The 24,241-nt window shown below is 32.1% G+C and overlaps 1 protein-coding gene across 4 annotated transcripts; it reads right to left on the bottom strand.

The window, feature by feature from the left end:
• Positions 1–12,889: 12,889 nt before the first annotated feature.
• LOC106713684 (glutamate receptor ionotropic, kainate 2) lies at positions 12,890–23,670 on the bottom strand. 4 transcript variants are annotated; one of them, XM_014506554.2, is made up of 20 exons: positions 23,436–23,670; positions 21,174–21,250; positions 20,481–20,636; positions 19,762–19,946; positions 19,513–19,670; positions 19,258–19,399; positions 18,527–18,694; positions 18,438–18,458; positions 17,864–18,016; positions 17,513–17,731; positions 17,161–17,411; positions 16,679–16,858; positions 15,797–15,934; positions 14,645–14,843; positions 14,090–14,321; positions 13,828–13,943; positions 13,507–13,662; positions 13,358–13,371; positions 13,199–13,207; positions 13,062–13,126 (listed from the first exon to the last, which is right to left on the bottom strand). In XM_014506554.2, exons 2-18 carry the CDS (start codon positions 21,247–21,249, stop codon positions 13,360–13,362), a joined length of 2,562 nt encoding a protein of 853 aa, XP_014362040.2. In that variant the 5' UTR covers position 21,250; positions 23,436–23,670; the 3' UTR covers positions 13,062–13,126; positions 13,199–13,207; positions 13,358–13,359. The 4 variants fall into 4 exon arrangements, with proteins under 4 accessions (XP_014362024.2, XP_014362017.2, XP_014362040.2 ...); XM_014506546.2 differs by having other exon boundaries at positions 13,096–13,126; positions 13,345–13,371; XM_014506538.2 differs by lacking the exons at positions 13,358–13,371; positions 15,797–15,934 and adding an exon at positions 16,212–16,343 and having other exon boundaries at positions 12,890–13,126.
• Positions 23,671–24,241: the final 571 nt, after the last annotated feature.

The raw sequence follows: 24,241 nt of genomic DNA, 5'->3' as shown, positions 1-24,241 counted from the left end.
TTAATATCTATTGTGCTTTAGTCGTTTGAGAGTTAAATGAAATTGACTGCTACTGAATTAAATAAAATATAGCATTTGAAAATGAAAAATTAAATTAAACGTTGTGTTTTGAGATGGATAGTTTGTACATACGAGTACATCTTTTGATAGAATAGTAGTTAATGTGACGAAATTAACCAAAAGTCAAGTTGTTCATTATTTATTAAAGTTTTCTACCTCTTCAATAGTTTAAGAAAGCAAAGAGATAAACGTACAACTGTTGCTTTTATTTAGTGTTTAGATTTAGATTATTAACATTTTATATATTGGTAGTAAAGCCGTAACACAATTTGCATGAATGAAACACAAGGGAATAGCTTGACCAATGAGGTGTCTCATTTGAGATTTACTACTTCTCATTTTACTCCATTTTCATCTATTTCTAGTTTTTTTTTTAATTAAAAATATATATCTCCACTGGCTGTACAAAGCTGGTAATGCAATTTTTACGGAAGAAATTTGTACGTAAGGTAGTAAATAACATTGAAATGTAAATTATAAGAGGCGAGGCGACAAAGAAAATTATTGCGTTCACACTGATGTTTTTATTACTTTTCTTGTTTAACATCTTTGATTCGGAAATAATGTAGGGTCGTAATTCTTACAAGAAAAGAATTTAAATGATTTTTAGCCACTTAGCCACAAACAAATTTTATTTGCTTTTGGTTGTCTTTACGAAGAAATTTATTTAATATATTCGTGATTTCTTGTTTTTTTATATTACTTCTCTGGTAAGAACAAGCAAGTTTCTTTCTGTGAAGGAAATCTGCCCATGTCTGAGAAGAAATTCAAAGTTGTGTGTAGACAAAAAATCCGCACTCGGACAGCGTGGTTTACTAAGCCTCGTCATGTCTACTTTAGGGTTGGCTCGAGACCCTTGTGTGGGATATACATGAGCTGAGGACATTCTACACTGTTTAATTGAAACTGAAGATTGAAGTATTTACTGAATATAGTACAAAAGTAAAAGAAAATTTAAGTAACAATTGAAACTTTCTGCCAAACTTCTATTTGCTTGCTACACTGCATAATCGACCAGTGAACTGTAAAACATCGTTCTAACATCTTCGTCCGTATGCTATCACGAAAATCCTTATATTTTGTATAACTTACATAGTTCAGAAACATTTTCAAAAATTTACAAAATATATAATCTGCCTAAGTATATAGAGAAAACTATTGGCTTAAAAATTGAGGTAGCGAAAATTTATCTGGAAATGTGCGTGGTATACCTACTTTCTTATTCTTTTCCTTTATGTGTCACATGGGGACTTACGGAAGTTATTTATGGACCTTGAATAATTAATTTATATTGTTTTCCTAATACTTCCTACATTACCTGTTGCTAATTTATTTTCGTATTATTTTTTTACAAATTAGATACATTTATCCCGAAGTGAAGAAGCAAGTAATGTTATGTAATTATTTCAAAAAATAATGAGTAAGTAAAAATGTAGAAATAAATTTGAAAACTTAAATAATCCTGGTAATGGTTTCTTTGCTGATTTTATTCACTTTTTCCTATGTTTTTTTGCAAACCTTGGCTAAAGAAATTGAATATTTCCTGTAAATTACATAAACTCCACTTTGCTAGCGCTAAGCAAATGATTGAAATAAATTTTACGCGCGTATTAGCTAGTACAGATTGCTCTACCGCAAATCACTCGCCGTCCACAATTAATTGCTCGTAAACACGAAACGTTCTCACTTTAACAAAAGCTATTTGGTAACGACCATGTTCATTCTATATCCTGTATAATTTATTTACAAGAAATTACGACCAAACGTCTTGTTTTTAATAAAAATACAAATCAAAATTCAAATATTTATATATATACATACATGTTTTAAGTTTCAAGTCAACATAAAAACTATGTATACCTTTTATTAAAATTTTGATTATTGACGGTCGAGTTGGCGATTGCAACTTTTATGGCGAACACAGTTATATCTAAGGACTTACTAGCCAAAGTTAAAAGTTGCGTAAGTAGTAAGTCCTTAGATATAATTGTGTTCGCCATAAAAGCTACAATCGCCAACTCGACCGTCAATAATCTAAATTTTAGCCAAAATTTTTTAATTTTCGTAAATTATTTGTTATTCAGGGCTCGAAATTGGGATTACTGGAACATATTCCCGATATAGAAATTATTTTGTAATAATTTTTGACAAACATCTACCGAATACTTTCGGAATAAAACTGACTTGCACCTGTCGCTTCTCTAAATATTCAATATTGGAAAGTCAAAGAGAAGATTCGAATGGAATAACTTATAAAAGAATGTGATGCAAGGAGGGATTTGGTTTCATATTTCTCTCGAAGTTTTCGTACATTGTATTAAAACAATTGACTGTTGTGTTTGTATTTACTTCACCAACAAACTTCTTTTATGAACATGTAACTGTATCATCTGAGCTCTCCGTTGACATTACTAGTGGAATATTCCCAATGAAACGGTATCAATTCATCGACATTTCAGACAGGTTTTCACAAGTTTGAACATAAGTATAATAAAAAATAATTTCAATTACGAGATTTGACCCAAACAAATAGGTTTCGTAAAGTTAAATATTATCATATTTACAGAAAATATTGTTTCAGCTTTACTTCCATTTGTCTACGTTGTTTGTTTTTTAATTTTAACTACAAAGACCACGGTAATTTGATGAAGACACGGAAAACTAAATAAAAATTTCTTAAATGATTAACAAACATCATAAAATGTCATAAATTTTTTTAAACAGATTGTGTTTGATTTAAATGAAATATTAGGGTAAAAGGTTAAGATATTTACATCGTTCAATCTTAACTAACATAAAATCAGGTTTCGTAATCTTAAATTGGTGGCTCACGTGGAAACGATCAATTTTGAGCGAGTCACGTGTCGGAGAATGTCTTGACGTTCGATAGCTTACAAAGGGTGAGCTTCTGCAAACATCGTTTATCAAAGGATTCTCAATAATGTATTAATAATGTTAGCTCCGATATCCGCATCCTTTTCATACGATAATCGCTTCCAAAATCTTTAGGAAAATCAGTGCTTGTATGTCTAATATCATAAACCAATGGAAATATAGCGATTCATTTTTAATAGGGTAAGAATGCTAGAGAAGGTTAGTATGTTAAAAATATAATCTTACTAATATTAGGTCCTTACATATGAAATTGGCGTTTTGTATGGGAGGAAAAAAAGTCGAATATTTTTTAATATAATATATTTAATTAATCAAAGTATGAACCATTATTTTCTATGCACTTTTGCCATCTCATAGGTAGTTCATTGATCCCTTTACTAAAAAAACCAGTCGGACGGGAATCAATAAAATCTTTGAAGACGATTTGGACTGCCCCATCGGAGTTGAATTTTTTCCCTTGCAAGAAGTTATCCAAATTTCGAAAAAAATGGTAATCTGTTGGAGCAAGGTCCGGGGAGTACGGAGGATGTCTTAGACTTTCCAATTGAAGCTCTTCTAATTTAGTAGCCGTCTGTTACGCAGTGTGTGGTCTAGCGTTGTCGTGAAGCAGCAGTGGCGTGGAGCGATTGACCAGCCTAGGTTGTTTAGCCGATAGCTTTTCCATCATGGTTTGCAATTGCTGACAATAGACATCAGCCGTAATAGTCTGGCCAGATTTGAGAAAACTGTAATGAACAATACCGGCACTAGTCCACCAAACGCTTACAAGTAACTTTTTTGGGGTTAATTTTCGCTTGGGGCAGGATTTGGCTGGCTGGCCAGGATCCAACCATTGCGCTGAGCGCTTCCGATTATCGTAAAGAACCCATTTTTCATCACAGGTAATGATTCGGTTTAAAATACCTTCATTATTGTGCCGGTTTAGTAATGTAACGCAACAGTCGACGCGCGTTTGCCGGTTTGCTTCACAGTCAATTCGTGAGGTACCCACCTTTCAAGCTTTTTAATCTTCCCAATTTGCTTCAAGTGAATTAAAACAGTTTTATCACTACCATCGCAGCCTGCAGCTAACTCGGACGTGGTTTGCGATGGATCCGCTTCCAAAATAGCCTTCAACTCTTCATTATCAACTTGAGTCTCAGGCCGTCCACGGGGCTTGTTTTGCAGATCGAAATTTCCAGAACGAAAACGTTGAACCAAAAACGAACTGTGTTTTCTTTTGCAACACGACCGCCATACACATCATTCACCCTTCGAGTCGTTTCCGCAGCACTAGTGCCACCGTGGAACTCGTACTCGTAAATAATGCGATATTTTTAGTTTTCCATTTTGTAAAATGAGTGACGCAAACAGAAAAAAACAGAAGAAAAAAAACAAACGAATGACGGTCATCGAACCACAGATACATGAGTCTATAGCTGTACAAATTTGAATTTGGAATTCCTTACCAAAGAGGAGAAATTCGTGATTAAATTGGCCAGTACGAAAAACGCCAATTTCATATGTAAGGACCTAATATTATATATGCGAATGTTAGTATAGATGGATATAATACATGGATGGATGTTTGAAGGTATCTCCGAACCGGCTCACCGGATCTTGATGAAATTACTACGTATAAAGTTAGGCTACTTATGAAGTTTTTTCTTTAATGTCACGGGGACAGAGTCGTGAGCGACAGCTAGTTTATATAAAGTAAAAACAATATTCAATTTATATACATTTTGTTTACAATATGTTTTGAAGTTAATTTGACATCTATACAATTAATAAAATTAGAGTGTAGTATAAAATGAAGTGAAAACAATTTTCAGGTCTAAATGAAACTTTTTGATTGCACAGTGTTTTGACATTTTACATTTTGATACAAATATTGCTGATAAGCAGTTTTCAGTATGCGTATGTGGAATTCGTTATTAAATGAGGTTTTTTTAAAGCTCCAGTCGGAATACTTGTTACCTGTTACTACGCTGCTCCCATTACGTCGTCGTCACGTCCCGCTGTCGTGAATGTTTGCGGATGCGAACAAAGTTTGCGGAACCAGAGAAGTTTGACAATTTAAATAGAACGCTTTTCATGTTACAAATTTAGAAATAGGGTGAGGAAATTGGTAAAGTTTTAATTTAAATTGTATATAAACTGTGATTACTTTTTTATTATTTGTACTCATTGTTAAAAATTGGTTTCCTCATTCATTTAAATTTTAAACGAATTAAAAAATTGGAAATTTAACTGTTGAAGTCTGAGCGTCAATTAAAAAATTAATTGTAGTTATAAGGAGTCATCATATCAGTGAATTACTTAAGAGATTAATACAGTACTTATAATCGTAGTCGATTATAATAAACAACATTATTCTTTAAGGATGTAATAACAGACTTATTAAAAACATACTTGTTCACATCATCAATTTAAACACTAAAACTATCTAAAATAATATTGTTAGCCAGCGAAATGTGTATATGAATTTTCTCATTTCCATTGATTTCGATAATAGCTGTAACCTTTTGCTAGGGATTAGACCGGAAACCTTTAAATTTATTAATTCATCTAAAGATATTAATTTTAGATTGGTTTTAACTTGCTAGTTCATGTAAATAAATATAAGCAACATCGAATTTCTCATTATTTATGCACAAGGAGAATAGTAGAAAGGAGTTAATAGTTCTGTATTTAAATGCAAAGCGAGCGAAATGAACACTGTTCTAATTAGTTGAAAGTGGCCACAGCTCTTTATGAATTTTTCGCCTCGCTGAATCCTTGGAAACTCTATTTAACTTGAAACTAGGATAAAGATGAGTAAGACTAAATAAAAATGAATATTTAAATTTCCTTGTAATTTAAATTTCATAACTTTAAAATATGTATAAGGTCCAAAGTTTTTGTACAAAACAAGATTGTTTTTTAGAGTATGGTGTACATGTTTACTGACCGCTTGATGTTTTTGACACACTTGTATGACTTTTAATACTCGTAATAAGAAGTATGAATGTTTTCATACAAGTGTTACCATAGTGAAAACCCAGCATGAAAACATTTTTCTACTACAAGCATTTATCATTTATATCCCTGAATTTATCAAAAGCGTAGACGGAACCAACACCGACTAAGGTTGATCTCGTTATCCGTCAAAGATTTCGATATCATTTTTCATCGCCCCATGAAAACATTTGAAAGAAAGTAGAAAAATATTCCATATGTCGTTTGAAATAAGTTTCTGTTTATTTTCATTGAAGTTTGAAAAGTATTTGTTCCTGGATCTAAAAACACATAGAGATAATCGAGAATCCATGAAATGCAAACAAACTTTTCAACAAAGATTCCTTTTACATAAGTACTTGATAAAAGTAATATACATAAATTAACAGAAATTTCCATATTCAGTTAAAAAAACATCAAGTTACTCCCGCACCAGTTATCTTCAGTCCAATTCCTGATAAAATTAGTCCAGTTGTTTCGGATATTACTAGAACGAACGCGGTTTTGAGGACAGACAGACTTGAATTTAAAAAAATTGGTTTTTCGTTATAATTTTATTGATATAATATGTTAACTATTGTAAAATACATATACACAGGGAATCTTAATACAGTTGCAAACATCGTACATTATGCAGTTGAAGAAATTTACACAACGTAGGAAATAAATTATTCTCAAAGACCAGGGAATATGTTTCGCTCGAGTTAGTCAAATTACTTCAAGTACTTTCTGTTTTGTTGCATTTCCCAAGTTACAGCAGCTGTTAATGAAACTACACTTAATGTAAGTTAAGTAACAGTAATAAAGATGGGAAGTTTTTACCTCAACTATAAATTTAGGTTATAAGTAGAGAAAATTTGTTTTTGAGATATACTCAAAAACTAGATACTAAAAATAGATTGAAATTGTCGTCGTCATCTCATATAATATGTTCTCATCGAGGGGCTTGGAGCCTACTCAAATAGGGTGACTATACCATAGTCAACTATGCTGGCCTAGTACAGGTTGTCTTCGCACACATCTTTGAACTTTTAACAGTGGTAGATCCCGCAACAACAATATTTGTTGGGTGCACGAATCTCGACATATAAATTTCAGTCCAGTCCGGTCAAGGACTTAGCACTGCGCCACTGACATTCTACGACTGAATTTAATACGAGCGTTAAGATACATCGTTCAATGCTTACTGGGTTTCAATCGATAGGTCGTCTGAAGAATTTCTTTTTGTAGGCTAATTTTTCTCTTTTCATATATTGTTGTCTAACTTTATCCGAAATGTTGAACGTGCCAAAAATCTATCAAAATAAATGAATTACCCTTGGTCTAATAAGTGGGTATTCGTGTATTAGCTTTTGTCTTAACAGCTTTTAATCTTGTATCTGTAACAATTTAACTGAATTTTATCTAATAATGTATAAGCTATAAATATTTAGCTCCGCCATTTTCTTTACCACTAGTAAAACAAACAGTGCAAATAAATTAAATGCAATAAGCAACAATGTATGTAATTACCTACATAAAAGATTTCATTTCAGTCAAATCTCCAGGCCTAATTTAGCTAGCACTCAAATTGACAAAAAGATTTTTAGTGTAACCTGAAAACAAGTTGGATCGATCAGGCGTCTGAAGAATTTCTTTTGTGCCGTGCTTTTGCTTAAATGTCGTAGAAAATATCTTGTAACTTTTAAAAATAAATATACTGATTTGAAGATGAATTAGTTCAAATACAGATCAGATACATTGTCTTATTATACAGCTTAGTATTAAAATACTCTTACATAATTTATGTCTGAATACTGGCAGTAAAATGACTTTTATATTTAAACGTAAAATATGATTTGTTTTATGATTCATACGAAATGTGGCTGTGACAATGTTTCATATTAAAATATATTCTCCACCATGTTGTTCGTTTAATAATGTTACAATGTTGTCATGATGTCATTATTATTATTAAAAAAATAATGTCATAACAATTGGTGAAAGACATTTTACATAAGAAAAAGTCCAGCAATGAACTGATATAGTCCGTTGATGTCAATGTGTGCATTTTTTTATTCCGCGCGGACGGAGTCGTGGGTAAAAGCTAGTTACTAATAAATCAGACGGTATCTTGTGATGACTTCCAGAGAAAAGTGATTGTTTTCAATGAAGAGACAAGATGAAAGTTACCTTAGTAAGCATTGTTGAAGCAATTGAAGTGTAAAGCTCTTGAGATATCCGCTCTCCAGACGCGGCACTAAGTCAGGAGAGATTAACGGCTTGTACGTGCACATAACTTGCGCGAGTAATCGTCTGCTCGCAGATTTAGTTGATAATTCCATATAAAATCTGTGTACTTTTGTCCATAAACTTTAAATTTTCTTTAGGAGTCAATATTTCTAAACGACTTTTCTTTGTTTCTTTCGCAACATCTTTAAAGTAACTTTCTGTTACGAAAGCAAAAAGACTGGCTTTGTCTGTTTGATATTATTTAACTTCACGCCTACGAAATCGCGGAAAATGTTACCATATGTACATAATATGTGCACCGAGACATGAAACGTTGAGTTGTGTATTCTAACAAACTATGAAGTCTGTGTGAGACGTCTTCTCCTTTGAGCAAAGGATTAACGTTCATATTTCGTATGCATATATTTTAATTAGAAAGCGATTTTCATCTCTGTTCATACAACACTAGCAGTTGCCTGCGACTTAGTCCGAGCGGAATAGAAAAAAGAACAAATATATGTCACCCGGGATAGTGTAGTTTCCCAACAGAGTAGGAATTTTTCAAATCGGTCCTGTAGTTTCGAAACCTACTCAATGCCAAAAAAACAATGAAATCTTTTCTCATTATAATATTAGTGTAGGTAAAACATTTCAAAGTGTTAATGCAATTATTTAATTACAAATCATTTGGTATTTACTATAACTGTTTTTAACCATTTTAACTATTGCGTATACAAAAAGTCCGATTTGAGTATTTGTATGGAAATCTTATTAAATTACAATAAAAATATTTGTTGTGGGTAGACATTGTGTAGGCGGTTAGATTCATACGAAATGAAGCAGTATTAAGTCGATAATATTATAATATCAGACCACGATGTCTTATAAAAAGAGGCATCTAAAAATAGTTCCATGAATTTTCAAGTTCTTCGCAATTTTGCTTTTTCGTTTAAAATGGTAGAATTTATATGAATGTTTGATAATTGACAGGTAATTCTTCTTTTTAAAAATACAAATTAAATTTAATCATCGCATTTTGACTTGTCATTGTTTTTTTTTTTTTTAAATTAAGAATGTCTTCATAAAAGTGCTTTATATATATTTTTTATGAAAATATTAACATAAGTAAATTTCTAGTTTTTTGTGAATCGAACAGAATTTTGATGAATATGATAGGTATAAAAATGTTCTTAAAAAAAACAAATATGAGGGTACTTTGAAATATGTTTAGGGCTTCGTACTGAAAAGCAATTCACTAAACGCAAGTGGCGAGAGGGTGTCTGACGTCAGTGAAGGCAGGACGAGAGTCTAGTTGCGTTGACACTCGAGCTTTTCATTTAAATAACAGTGCCTAAAGCCATTTACACATCTTCAGTTTTTACCTCGCAGTTTTAACCGAACAGTCCAATAAATAGTACAGTGAACAATGACGTGTGTGACTGATGGAAGAGATTAAATTGAAAAAGTGATCTTTGCAAGTCTTTGTATCTAAAATTCATGCACCGGTGGATTAAGTAAGTTGCATTTGCATTAATACTTTTAAAACATCAGAGATACTTGTTTTTCTTTCAGAAACTCAACGTAAGAATGTTACAAAAATCTACGAGGTAGATAATACTTTGCGGATTCTGTCATTGCTTTTAATTAAATTAATATAACCTAAATTTATTCACATTTACACTTGATTAGCTGATGCCCGCGAGTTCGTTGGCGCGGAATAAAAAAACGTAATAATTAGCCTATGTGTTCTTCCAGACTATGTTCTACAGCTGTTCTGCAGCTGTTCTGGAGATACCTTCAAACAAACATCCATCCATCCATCTATCTAAATATTCGCATTTATAATATTATTAAAATTCATATACGTGATTACATTGTGGCTTACGAAAAACTATTCTGAAGACTCAGATGTCAATAGATTCTAATACTTCCCTAAGAATGACATAATTAGTACGATGTGAAAAAATTATAGCAATTTAGATTTTTTAATTAAATTTTATTTGTTCCTAACCTTCGTGAATTATTTTAAATCACCGTAAACATTAGTTCAAAGAACATTGGTCTTGCGAGGGCTCTGACGCAAGCCATTCGGGCATTCAGTAAAGAGCAGAGCTCTGCTTTGAGACTAATTAGTTAAGTGGGTTCGGTTTCGTTAACTAAGTAATTAAAAAGTATATTTTTAAATAAATTTAAAGGAAAACCATAAGAAATGTAAAACAAAGAAATAAATAAAAATTAAATAACTGCTTAGTTTTTTATTTTTATGAAACAACATATTTTTATTTTAATTTGAAGTAAATATTATTCGGTTGGCTTATATAGAATTAGGATAAAACTTAGCGCAAAATTCGTGTACATTTGTCCCTCGAAATGTCTCTATTAACCGATGTGTTTTTTTTTAATAAAGTTTGTGAGTCTAAAATCAACATTTTAACTTAACGAAATATTAGGCTTACATTAATTTGACCTCATTTGCTACCCTACTTAAAGTTTGTTTGAAATAAACAAAAAGTAGAGTGTGAGTAATTGAAATTAAAATTATTTCACCTACCAAAGTAAATAATTCCACTGAATTAACTTGAAAACTAACACAAGGCTGGCATGTATTTTGTAAACGAACTTGGCAAAAACATGTTCTACTGAAATTTACTTTGCATTTTTATGATTAAATGCAAACTTCGTAGTGAATTTTTATTTAGCTACGCGAGGTGAAGTTAATGACAATTTTTATTATTTTAACTGTGATGTAAACTCATAATACACTCCCGAAAAACGTGAACAAAACTAACTTCTTTATTTATCGCTCGAGGAAATTATTGCAGATGTTTCTGAATTAAGACTTTGGAATTTTAAATATCCTTAATATTTTTAATTTATTTTCGTCTGTTAATAACATATGAATTTAAAATAACACGGAGTAAATGTTTACAGCACTATCCGTATAATCCACCGATCCTAATTATTCACAACCTCATTCTATTGTTATTGTTCAAGTTGACCCAAATTTTACACGCGTGGCATGTTCCTGTACGCTGCAGTTTACATGTATACATAGTGTGTACAATAATGTTTACACAATTGAAATATTCTATCATTTCAATTCATGTAGTTTCATAGATAGTTTAATTGAGGTATTACGTTAACTTGAGAATTTAGAAAGACCACTTTGATGATAAAAGTAGCGATTGACCATCACCTCACCTAATTTAAACAAAGGCTGAAACTAATATTTTATTATACTTGTGACTCTTTATAATAGGTTGCCATCTAATCTGAATACTTCATGTTATAAGAACTTTATTAGTTTCTTTAACAATGTTTCTTGCAAAAGAATATGTGTTAGTTGGCTTACTTAATAAAATAAAAGATATGATTGATAGATATTTTTTTTATTTTCAAATTGAAACCACAGATAAAACTCTAATCATTAAAAAGTTTAATTTTACAAATTTTAATACAGATATTTGTCGAGCGTTTTGGCACATCGTGAGCTCTAATTTATCGTGGATTTCAACTGCTGTAACGATCCTCCGAAACATAAATTAAGTAATTTTCAAAATCTTTTTTCTCTGAAAACTGGATTACTTTGCGAGTATAACGGCGGTGGAAACTCACGATTAAATACATTATACAAATATTCATTTTGGCTGTTTGGAAATTACATTACATAATTATATTACATATATTTTATGACATTCAGTGTTTTTAATTATTTTTAATATTCGTCTACTGTTTAAGTATAAATAACGACACAATAAATATTTTTAAATATTACACTATTCTATTATAATAACAGAAAGATTTAATAATTATTATCTCAAAAAATTATGTTACTTAATTTGTATTATATTTTTGTTAAACTTAAATATGTATTTACAAATAACTTTAATCCGTAGACAAGTGAACGTAGACATATTTAGTATAAATACATTTTTCTCTTAATAATTAAAGTTCCTAATTAATAATAATCAAAGTTATTTAATAGTAATATTTACATACTACTTATTGTGCCTCCAAAATTTGGCACGAATTTCTAATTTGGCATTTCATAGTATTCATTCATTATTAATATACATAGAAAACAGGGATCATTTATTTATTTCTAAGACCATATTCTACAATAAATTTAGATTAAGATATATTTTAACTAACGATATTTATAGTTTAAACTTTAAAACGATGTTAATATTAAAAGAAATTAACTAATAAAAACAAAGGCCCATGTATAACATATAAAGTTTTATTATCCTACCATTGAGTATTGACAGAACAAATATTAAAATGTCATATTTAGGTTATTATGATTGTAAATTTTTTTTAGCTTTAAAAAAAATTTGTGCACGTCTTATCTTAGCCTTTAACTGCAAATAATGGAACAAAATCATGCTATTGTCTTTAACATTATCTTTTAAAAAGGCAACAATTTTGTATAGAAATCCACGGGTATGTCGATATATTAATACATATCTCTTTTTTTTAAAGAAACGTAAATTTAATAATTAAAAGCGACAGTTATTTTAGATTAGCTCTTGTTGCAAGCTGTCATTCTTAGAACAAATTTTGTTTTAAATATAATAGTAGCAGTACGACAGTTATGTAACTCTAAAATTACCTAAACGACTGTTGATAAAATTTTAAATTTACTAGAATTTAATTTCATCTCATTACATTCAAATCTTATGAAATACAATGTATCAACGTAAAAATTACAAAATCATTGTCACTCATTCACTTATTACCTTTATAAAATACGTAATTCCGGCAATATTAGGCATACGCATTGTCAATAGGCCTACACATCGCTTGTTGGCGAGGAGGCAGAGTCACGGCGCTAGTGAAGCTGACTCTTTGTACTAAACCCATAGTGAAGGTATGGGGACCCAGCGCCATCTCTAGTATTAGCTGGCCCCCCACCGCTGCCGGTACTCGGGCACTTGAGCGCAGATCTCAGCTCCGAAGCCATTTCCGAACAAAGAGACGCCTGAGCCCACAAATTTACAAAAGGTAGATTTTATTCAAAACAAAATATATTTTGCGCTCAGAAAAAGTTTACCTCTTCCTTCTGATATATCCATTGCAGCATAGATAAAAATATTAAGAATTAATTAATTTAATTATGCTTATTGAAATAAATATTTTTTTTAATAAAAAATTAGGTGTCCGATCTAGCGGCTACTTAAATTATTCAAAGTAGTTTACCTATACAACGTACATTCAAAAATAAACCTAGAACAAAATGAAATAGGGATTAAAGCGGTTAACTAAACACATCAATAGATATTGATTACGCAAAATAATATAAAGAAAGTAATAATAAATTGAACCATTAGTTGTTGAAAAAATAATGACTCAAATACGCACCCGTTCATCAACGGCCACCTTTCTAGATTTCCAAACGAACTCGCAGACGGCTATGACACATGCTACCCCCATACCGCCCATTAGTACGACGAACACACCGCCTACATTCGCGAGGCCCAGTTCGTTAGCGGTGGACGACGATTTTGAGGTTTCATCCTGCGTAATCCAATCACGTTCATCAATAATCTTAACAAGATTAGACATACTTTAAACTATGACAAGTTTTTATTTCTTATAATATTTATTGTATTTAGGGATCGATTTTGTAATATTTGTTTGTAGTTTCTGTTATAGTGTTGTTAACGATTTTGTGAAACTTACCCTACAAGAACCACCGCCGCGTTTCTCTTTCCACCATTTTGTTTTTAAAATGTGTAATTTCCCTTCCTCTTGCAACTTTAACACGGCTCCACTAATCGCAGTACGATATGGTGAATCTTAAATAAAAATAATTTTTGTAACACCAAACATCAATATATTTCTAATTTATATTCACAGTCTTAAATCATCAAAAAAAATTCAGTTTAATAAGTAAGTTTAAAAAAAAACAGTGTATCAATTTATCGTATTATCAATGTCTTACTTGGGGGCATCGCGATGCCGTATCCTTTTGAATCTAACATTCCTCCAACTTGTGTAAGATCGCAGTTCCTTTCGACAACATATTCGATAGTAGTCGATTCCATTAAATAAGCATAGGCGCCTTTACCCCGCATCACACGTTCTTCGCCTTCTTTATTACTACTAGTAAACACAGAAGGCCTAGCGGATTCCATAAAGGACCACATTCTTTGATATGTTGAGAAGTTTGAATCCTAAGTACCAAAAATGAATAATAAGACAGAATAAAATAGATTCATAAATGAATTTTGTTCTTTATAAGCAAAAATAAATGCTAAATGCATTATAACATACTCATATAACATATATTCACTGCTAGACCTATAAGTATATGCCTTATCCATAATTGTTGTACGAACAATAACTTACAGCACCCCAGCAGTGGAGTCTCAAAATGTTGCCTCGATAATTAGCCCTTTTAATTAAGAATTACTAATTACACACTTAATGTAAAAAATATATCTGAAAAAGATGGTACATAGTGAATTGTGTAACATTGATAAAATTAAAACTTTACCCTGAAAAAAGCTGCAGTAGAGCCACCTTTCAAAGCTCCATATTTAATTTTAGTTTGCTTAGCAAGGTCCTCGGCACTTTCAATGGGCGAGTCCATTCGTTCCACGGTTAGGAACGCTGCTAAATTTGCGGTGTAAGAGGATATCATTATCAATGTAAAGAACCACCACATTCCAGCCACCATTCTTGTTGAAACTGCCCTGTTTGTAAAAAATAATAAATTTTAGAAAATATATTAAATAATGATGAACGATATTTATATCTATGACAGTAATTTTTCCACTGCTGATACACAAGTACATAAACAAACCAGGCTAAAAGAGATATAAATTGTTTCTGAAATATCAGAGGTAATAATAGTTTTGTACAAGTGTTTCTTCGGTGGAAATTAATTTTAAGATTACACTCAAAAACACAAACACAGTTAAAATCTAAACTAGCAGCTACATAATATAATTTACAACTTGATGCAGCAAGCTATAGATACTACACTGGGCCAGTTGTTTTTGAAGATGAAATCCTAGCAATGTAATACAATATAGCAACATATCCAATAATCCTACTTCATTGCATAATTTGATGGTTAAATATCACAAAGGGTTGTTGCGGTCCCTTTGAAAGTAATTAAATATACAAATATTGGAGATGGATCTATTTCCGGGATTTTATTAGCATAGGATTTCTAATTAAACGCAACTAAGGTTTGGTGAATTATTATTAACCCTCCCTATGTATGTAAAGAGGAACCTAACGGAATTAACGACAAAATTAATGAGAATGGGAACGTGAGATTCAAAATGTGGCTATTTCCACATAATAAAGTCGTTATAGAAGTATGACCCCTTTTGGAATGAAAAGAGGGAAACACTGTTTAAGGCAAAAGCGATTTCCGAAGGTTTTGCCGTTTTGAAGGTTTGCCGCTCAACCCACAAACTGATGATCTGAAGTTTCAAGAAAGGGATGAAACATGTTGCAAAATTTTATAGGAAAACAGAACTTCAGGATATTTAGACGCCAGAAACTTAGCTTAATACAAATGAATCGATTGATGCAAAATTACTAGCATCAGCTAGTTTATGATACTTCTATTTTATCTAGCTATAAACAAATATCTGCAACCGTTGAAGCTATCTGTTAGCCAATATGGACTTACTTCGGTGCGATATCCGAACCTTGCTGCATCAAGGATCCAATAGTGAACCAAAGCGAGTTCAACAGAGTGAACTGGTTCTCCAGCACTTGGGGCTCGTCAATACAGTTCCCGGGGCTGTCCCATTCGTAGGGGCTGAACCTGCGCCCAAATACAGCCCGTCATTTAAAATTATCAGTGTCAATTCTCGAAATATAAACCCTCCCAACATAATCGTAGGCATTATCCCAAATTAAACCGTTATTATCCTTGATGAAGACTTAAAGAGTAAATACATTACGTAAGTTAGTTACGGAATCTACTGTAGAAATAAATTGTTTTCATTAGAGCCGTGTATTTACTACCCATTTCATTCTAGTCGAATTCGCTACGGTCACTGTTGTAAAACGCGTTGCGTTTTTATAATCTCATATCTTACTTGGGCAGAAAATCACAACTTTGCTGCATAAGGGATCCGATAGCGAACCACAAACAATTGGCCAACGAGAAAATATTTTCCAATTTTTCGCCATCCGACGAGTGAGTTGGATGCCATTCGTACGGTGTGAACCTAGTGGTAATCAGCTTATGGTAAAAGATCTCAATTTGTTAAATGCATTATTGTTTGAATAATCAAGATTAAGTCACCGTATATATATTTTCAGAGCTAAAGTAACGGTTATTACTTTCATTGGTTTCATAATATAATTAAGATGCTATGTGATATAATTATTGTCATACTAGTTAGTATATAAAATGTAGTAAACTCTTCAGTTCAGAAAAACTTTTCTATAGAATATACGCACGGAATGTCCTTTAAGTGCATTTGAAATTAAATGTGAATCATAAAATGGTAATACCAGTTTAAAGTGTATCTATTTAAAAACTTATTTTTATTTTACGCACCTTGCAAGAATAAATAAAAGTACAGAAACTCCCAAATACGCTGTTGCCATATAAATCCAAACATCCAAGGATAGAGGCGATAGGAATGAAAATAAATTTGGCGGTTGCTTTATAGGCTTCCGATATAAAACTGATATGCCGAGATTCATGAAAGGCATCGTGAAATCAACCACTTGTTCCCTGTTGTACAAAGTAAAGTATAAAACATTTTAGGAAAACGCTATTTAAGAAAAAGGCTCGAAAAGTATTCGTTATACAAAATTTGTAAAGCAATTAAATTTTACATTAAAATTGTCATGATTTACTTCGTATATTTCGCTCCGCTAAGAACCTTTTCAATTACTAAAATTTACAACCATCGTAACTTTTAAAGTGCAGTTACAATAGATTTAAATATTATCAGAAGAAATCAACTAGCTTAAAAGTTATGAATATATGAATGTAATAATAGCACAATTCTAAAGAGCATCTACAATACATACCTATCATAGGTGATCGTAAGATCAGCTATAGCGACATCGGCTCTTTGTTCCAACAACTCTCTTATCATTCCATCCCACTCTTTTGTCTCTCGATTGTAAGAGCCGTATCGTCCATCTGGCGCTAATTTAAAAGTATAATTAAAGCCAAGTACTTTCGATATTTCATGTATCAGGTCAATCGCGTAACCCTCAAACTGCGCATTGCCAATAAGCTTTTCACTTGCTTCTTTTCTCATACAGTATGGAGCACTCTGGAATGAAAATGGAATTTGAAAAAAGCAATAATAACACTACTTACCTATTATTATTTTATCGTTTTGGGTGATTTGTAATATGTCAAAAAATCAAATACCAGAATCGTGGTCACAATCAATGTTTTATTCTGTAGTATTTCTACTATTTGCTTTTGATTATCGCCGTAAGACCTCGTGTAATTGACACCCTCTGAGGAATTCCACGTCCCAGCCTTTTGCAAGCCGTCCCTTGTTAATTCAATAATGTCAAGAGTGAAATCGCTCCTAAATCCTTGGTGGTCAAACTTTATAACACCAGTTAGTCCTTTCATCTCCACCTATTTACATAAAGTTTACACTGAGTTTAGTATTACACACTATAAACTACTAGCATAGTTTATATAAGTAATACTTATTTATTTATTAATTCAACTACTTTATAAAAAAATTAAACTAATAATGTAACTTACAATCTTCATATAATTGATAAGACTGTATCCATGAGGCCATGTGTCTTCGGCGTCGCAGGACAAAGGTTTTACGTCAATTTGTTGCGAAGTGTCGAGGTCGTGCAACGCTTTAGCGAACAAATGTACCGCGTCGTACATCAGAGCTGTTTCAGTCTGTATCAAAATAAAAAAATCATAGTTATGACGTTACTAGCTGTCACCCGTGACTCAGTCCGCGCGGAATTAAAAGAAAACTTGATTAGTAGTGCGTGTACTAGTGTTCTTCCAGTCTATGTTCTACATCTGTGCAAAATTTTAATAGATAATCAAGGGGAAAACTACGCTTAAAAAATAAACATTTTTTTACTTGTAATCTGTTATTACTGAGAAATAATTACAAATAATTTTTTTTCAGTCCGTCGCCAAAACTTAATAATTCCACATATTTTGAGGAGATGTGTTAGAAGTGATACATTCAAGTATTTATTAGTTGTTAATCCTGGGATTAGAACAAAGTCCCACAAAACTATATAAAATAATTTGACTGCTATTATCTTTTTTTTCAAACGACATAGTGAAAATAAAGTGCACTTACCTTAATAAAAGTCATATTTTCCTGAAAAAAGGTTAATTTAATTACTTCAAATTTTCAATAAGTATAAGTAATATGATTAACTTTTTTACCTTAGCTGATGTATGACCTAATTGTAATTTACGGCCTTTTCTAGCTTCATCATAAACCCAGTCCCGAACTACTCGTTGTACGTCTGATCTCTCTGGATCTAACAATCTTAAAGCTGTTATATTCGTACCACCATATTTGAATTCTTCTAAATCAACGCTGTGTAGATCCTAAAGAATCACATATCGAATATATTCATACAAAATTAAGTAAGTCACTTATCGTTGGTTTCTGAGACCAAAATATCTATATAAAACATATTGTTATCTCTGTTTTTTCAAAGAGAATGAGAGGGATTGAAGTATATTTTATACAGGGAATTTGGTCTCAGAAACCAACGATTAAACACTTATAATCAGCTCCCTAATTTATCTAACACCTATCTTCGAGTACTCGGATATTTATAAACCAAATGAGAAGTTACTTGTTTAAACTCGTTGTTTCGTTTTACCTAGAAATCCCGTTTACGTTATATTTACTCCGCTATGTCTTTTTACAACCTCTAGCACATTGTTTCAAAAAATGAACCGAAGCAAAAAAAAAATGCTATAAACCTGGTGGTTTGTTCCAGCGAACCATTTAGGCTTACAGCTAGAAACCGAAGAAATGTGGAGCTATCTTTGTGTTCCACTATTACTTCGTTATCATATCTTTCACTTATTTTCGGTTGCAGTTTATTTTCACGGCTATGTGCTATATACCGAAACTCAGATTAAATTAAAAGTATACTAACCAGTGATGTTATTAGATAGCTATGGTAATCTGACATCATGCCGATCTGTTGTGCTTGTTGTAATACATCACGTATTCTTTCTGTCGCACAGTCGAGAACAATGTGTGATTCTGCTGAATTTTTTATTTGCTTCAAAAGTGGCCTACAAAAACATTTACATTAGAAATTAGGTATAATGCTAGTTTCACACGAGTGTAGTGATGTCCAGTGTTATTGTTTAAAATAGGAATTCATGTAAATAGAAGCATAAATTACCTGTAATCATGTGATTCAGGTAGTTGTCTAACTGCGACTGGGAGTTCTGTAGGCCCATGGGCCTTCAGAAGCTCTTGTAGGCGAACCAAGCCATCGCTATTTTCATATACAATGGTAAATGACTTCCAACCCCACGCTCGAACAAGGTCTACGTAAGCCTAAAATTATCGAAAATAAATATCAAAATATGAATTGAATTATTTTAGTATCTTAAAGACAGCTCTAAATATATACTGGTATTTCACTTACACGGCTTAACGCGGCGGGATGTGGATACAAGTTTACGAGACATGACTCTCTTCTAGTGCGGTACTCCCACCTTGTTTCCAAGTGGGGCAGTTCCATGGTGTCGCAGATAGATTGGACGTGGGCAGCCGCCGGCGCCGACTGCGGCCCGAATATCGCCGCCACACCACTTCTTAGCAGGTGGCATACTACATTTGTTCATTGGAATATATGAAAAAGTACACAACATACTTTTGCTAATATACTCGTAGAAGCTAGCAACGTATATTTTTTGTGTTTTGCAAATTAAATTAGTTACTACAAGTTTGATTTTTTAAAACTAAGTTTTTGTATAATTTTTCAAATCAACTCATGACTTTATTTGAAAAATGCCGAAATGCTCTGTAAAAGTGGGACTATAAAGTTGTTCTTTAATTTTAAAAGAAAATTTGTAAAAGAATAATCGAGAGAAATTAATCCAAAATCAGTCAGTTTTATCTGTACGGATACGCTATTCCAGACTGTGCCAAATTTTATCCAGATCCTAATATTATATTTGAGTTATCAGCTAACATCTATCCATCCATACATCCATCTAAACTTTTGCTTGTGTAATGTTTTTACGATTATAGTTTAAGTATTCACAAAACTTTTAAAACATAATACGAATAAATAAAATAACTAATGATTACTAACGTAAATTACGGCGTAAATAATAAACATTTTGAATAAGGGAAACAAACCTCGTTTAGACGCGTGAAAGCTATCTTGTGGTGATATGGTTTCGACTTGGGCTAACAATTTGGCTCGGGGTAAAACCGCTCTGTCCGCATTTACCCGCTCGACCGCGTACCGGAATGCCACCTCTTGCTTATCATCCTCAGGATGGAATAATCCACCTTATTTACATAATACATTCATTAGTAAAATGTTAAAAGTCTTCAAAGCTATGATAGTTTAGGAACCAACAGAAACATTTTGTAGTAGTAAAAGCTGACAAATTTCCATCCCATGGTTTCTTTATTAATAAACTGTGGAAACGAGAAGAGGCCTAAAATTTGGCATTTGACATATATTTAACATTGATATGTTTACAATGTCTGTAGACTATCATCATCTCCCTGGCCTTTTCCCACTCACGTGGGGTGGGCTTACATGGTTTTATAAACCTTAAAGTTTTGGCTTAAGTTTTTACGGCCCGCCACCTGCCTGTCGCCTACCCTACTTGGGAAGAATTTCTTAAAATTAAATATAATATAAACTAAATAATTCAAAATTGCTTCTAAAAATACGCCAAAATTAAAAAGGAGTAAAAAATTATTATAAATAGAAAAACTTTAAGCTCTTGTCACTAGTAGTTAGTGATCCCCGTATACTTCAGTGGTCCTTCTGTATCAATTTACGTATTAATTTCTATAAATACGAGTAAGTCTTACCAATTCTTATTGTATCTGGCAACGCAGACAGGTGTCCAAATAATAATATCAGGAAAATTATTTTTGTTCCCCTCATTCTGAAACCATAAAATTGTTGGAAAAACTTTTTTATACCCAATGTCTGAAAGAAAAAAAATTAACAACCGATGATTCTTCATGTTTTAAATCTAAGTATTTTTAGGCCCTTGTCATAAAAATACATGAAGTGCTTCTTGTGAAGCATACATTAGTTCCTACTTAACCTTTTAACAGCTACAATGGGTTTTATAGGTACTTCAATAGGCATCAGCTCTGCAAATGGCTCTGTAATTACAGACAAGTTACTCTAATCTCATCGCAATTTAGGTTCATTAACGTTATTTAGTAATTTAAGCAATGCTACAAGTTTAAGTAGGAAAGGCTATTTGGAATTGTACAATATAAAATATATATATATTTTTTGTATTTAGTACTGTATTTAAAAATTATGAATGTTAAAACTACTAAATAAACTATATACTTATACCAAACTAAAAATAAAATTAGATAATGTAAAAAATCGACCCTAAATCGCTGCGCTCGCAAGGTAAGGTGCCCAAGAGGCTGGCGGCATTTCCCCGTTGAATGGCCAGGCTCAACCTTTGTTCGAAATGCGCGCCAACCCTTGGATCCCCTGAGACGTCCATGAGGCGTCCGGAAATCTCCTTGAACAGCTGAAGGGCTTCCGCACCCTAAGGCCCCAAGGTCTCCACGGCAAGAGGCACAAATATATATACGGCTCTCCCAAGGCCGCATATTTACACCATTTATTGGTTTTTGTATTTATAAAATTTCTTAATTCGAGGTGTAAAATTCAAGGGCGAATTTATATATTAACAACGAATGTGTATTAATTATTCTAGATTTTCATCATAGAACTTTCATATTGGTATTGTCAAGTCTTTCATTAAAAGACCTTTCCCTACGTTAATAATTATGACTAGATTACTAGTATGACTAGAATTTATCTCATTTAAATAATAATTTTCATCGAAATAGCCTTACTTAATATTATTTCCAAGATTTTTGCACATTGTTAAAATTTCTGAGCTGTTTTATTTATTTATTTACATATTTATTTATTTACATTTCACATTACAAAACAACATAATATGAATCAGACTGTATTTCCTTTGGCCAATTAATAAGATGATGCAGTGTTATGATAGAATTAAGACTAGTTATTGTACAAATGGATAACTACTAAATAACGTTTTATTTTAAAGATGCTGTTTTCTTAGTTGATACAACTTTATTATCCTAGGACGGCTTACATATTTAAACGGGACAGTTTTGATTATGTTTCCACAATCCCTATTTTGCGTAATGAAATGCTAAATGGTCTTGATATTCTAATCTTGATCGATCTTAACTTGAGTTTACATTGTTCGAACACATAAGATAACATATTACTATTTTCTTTTTTTGGAAAGAGTATGAAAGAGATGAGGGAATAAGATTCTACGCCAGGTGATTAAGTAGTTTCAAACATTTTAGTTTGAAAATTGGTAACAATATGAGTGTACATTTATGACGTTTAACATTGGTAGAGTCTGCAACATCTGTTACTCTAATGGAAAGCGTTCCTTGAATTAACACTACGTTACAAAAGACAGGCGTTAAGTATATTGTCTGGGTTTCGCATAACGAATAGGGGCCCGGAAGCTTAGTTTTAGACGCCTCCGCATTCCGTCCCTTTTGAAATCGAAAAATTTTGCTGAAAATTTTGTTTGAGGTAAAGGGAGTGAGTGTGAATTTAAACAAAGCAACGAACGTAACGAGAAATAAAGTAAGAACTTGCAAATTTTAAATCATATTTGCAGTCTTATTTCCATGTGCTTGTAATTCAAGCTCTTTTTTTCTGGATCTCTTGTTAAAATGTTTACCAATCATGCACGGAAATCAACAAACATCTTCAGATACTTTCGTACCTCACTTAAAACTAAGTACTTTTTACTTCTACTTCAGACCCTCCATTAAAAAAACACGTTTGAACCGTATCCATTCCTTGTGACTACGAGTATTATCTTCAAATTAGTATTTGATAACATTATTAAAAATATAAAATAATATTATAGGATTATAGTATTTGAAATTGATATGATACAAAATAAGAATAAACAACAGTGTTTGATTATTATACAAAAACAATATTTTGAACCAACAAATCTATTAAATAATATGTGTATGAGGACTCGTCACAAGCATTTCTTTGGTTTCAGTTGGCGTTAAAAATATACTCACCTGCACTGATTAAACAATTTTCCACTTCAGCAATTACATTTGGTGTAAGGTTTCAAAACTGAAGCTCAAATTATATAAATAATACATGCAAAAAGATAACGAATATAAATCACAGACACCAATCACTTCTTAGGAACAGTATTCGTTGTAGCCGTCTTATATCACATAGCGTAAACAATTATAGCAGTTATCAGAAGTAGTTATTTATAGATTTAATTGAATCGGATAATGAGTCGTTTATGGTGATTTATTAAAAGCGATATTTAAAGCCGGTAAAGGCACGGCCGGCCCCGATGGCAGCCGCGGGTAGCTAACGCTTGCAGGGACGAAGCGCTGAAACCTTACCGCGCTTGCGCGTACATCCACTCGCCGTGGTTCCTATCCACATACACGCCTTTATAATCCTCGTCTCCTTATTCTATACCCCAGGAGTACAATTACTTTTCATAAGCGATTTAGACATTAAATCTATTGACATTAATTTACATGCTTAATTAAAATTTATAATTCATGTGGCTACAATTTAACCCAATATTTGTCTTTGAATTTAAATTTCCTTCCTTCTTTACCCTTCTAGATAAATAGTTTGCGTAAAATTACAAAACAGACCAAGTATTTAAAAGTTTATACTCTACACAATAAAGCGTAAATCACCAAAGAATTATATCAATATACCGAAGTTTTTATTTTTATCTAAGTACGCAATTTTTTCGCCAGTACTCAAAGTCTGGTTATTTATTCTATCTTAGTATTAAAATATTTCAAACAAATCATTACTTAAATTAACAATAAAAAACAATAAACAT

Source organism: Papilio machaon, chromosome 11 (genome assembly GCF_912999745.1).
Source record: "Papilio machaon chromosome 11, ilPapMach1.1, whole genome shotgun sequence".
Classification (NCBI taxonomy): domain Eukaryota; kingdom Metazoa; phylum Arthropoda; class Insecta; order Lepidoptera; family Papilionidae; genus Papilio; species Papilio machaon.
Note: the sequence above shows the minus strand (reverse complement) of the source record. Positions and strands in the feature narration are given on the sequence as shown.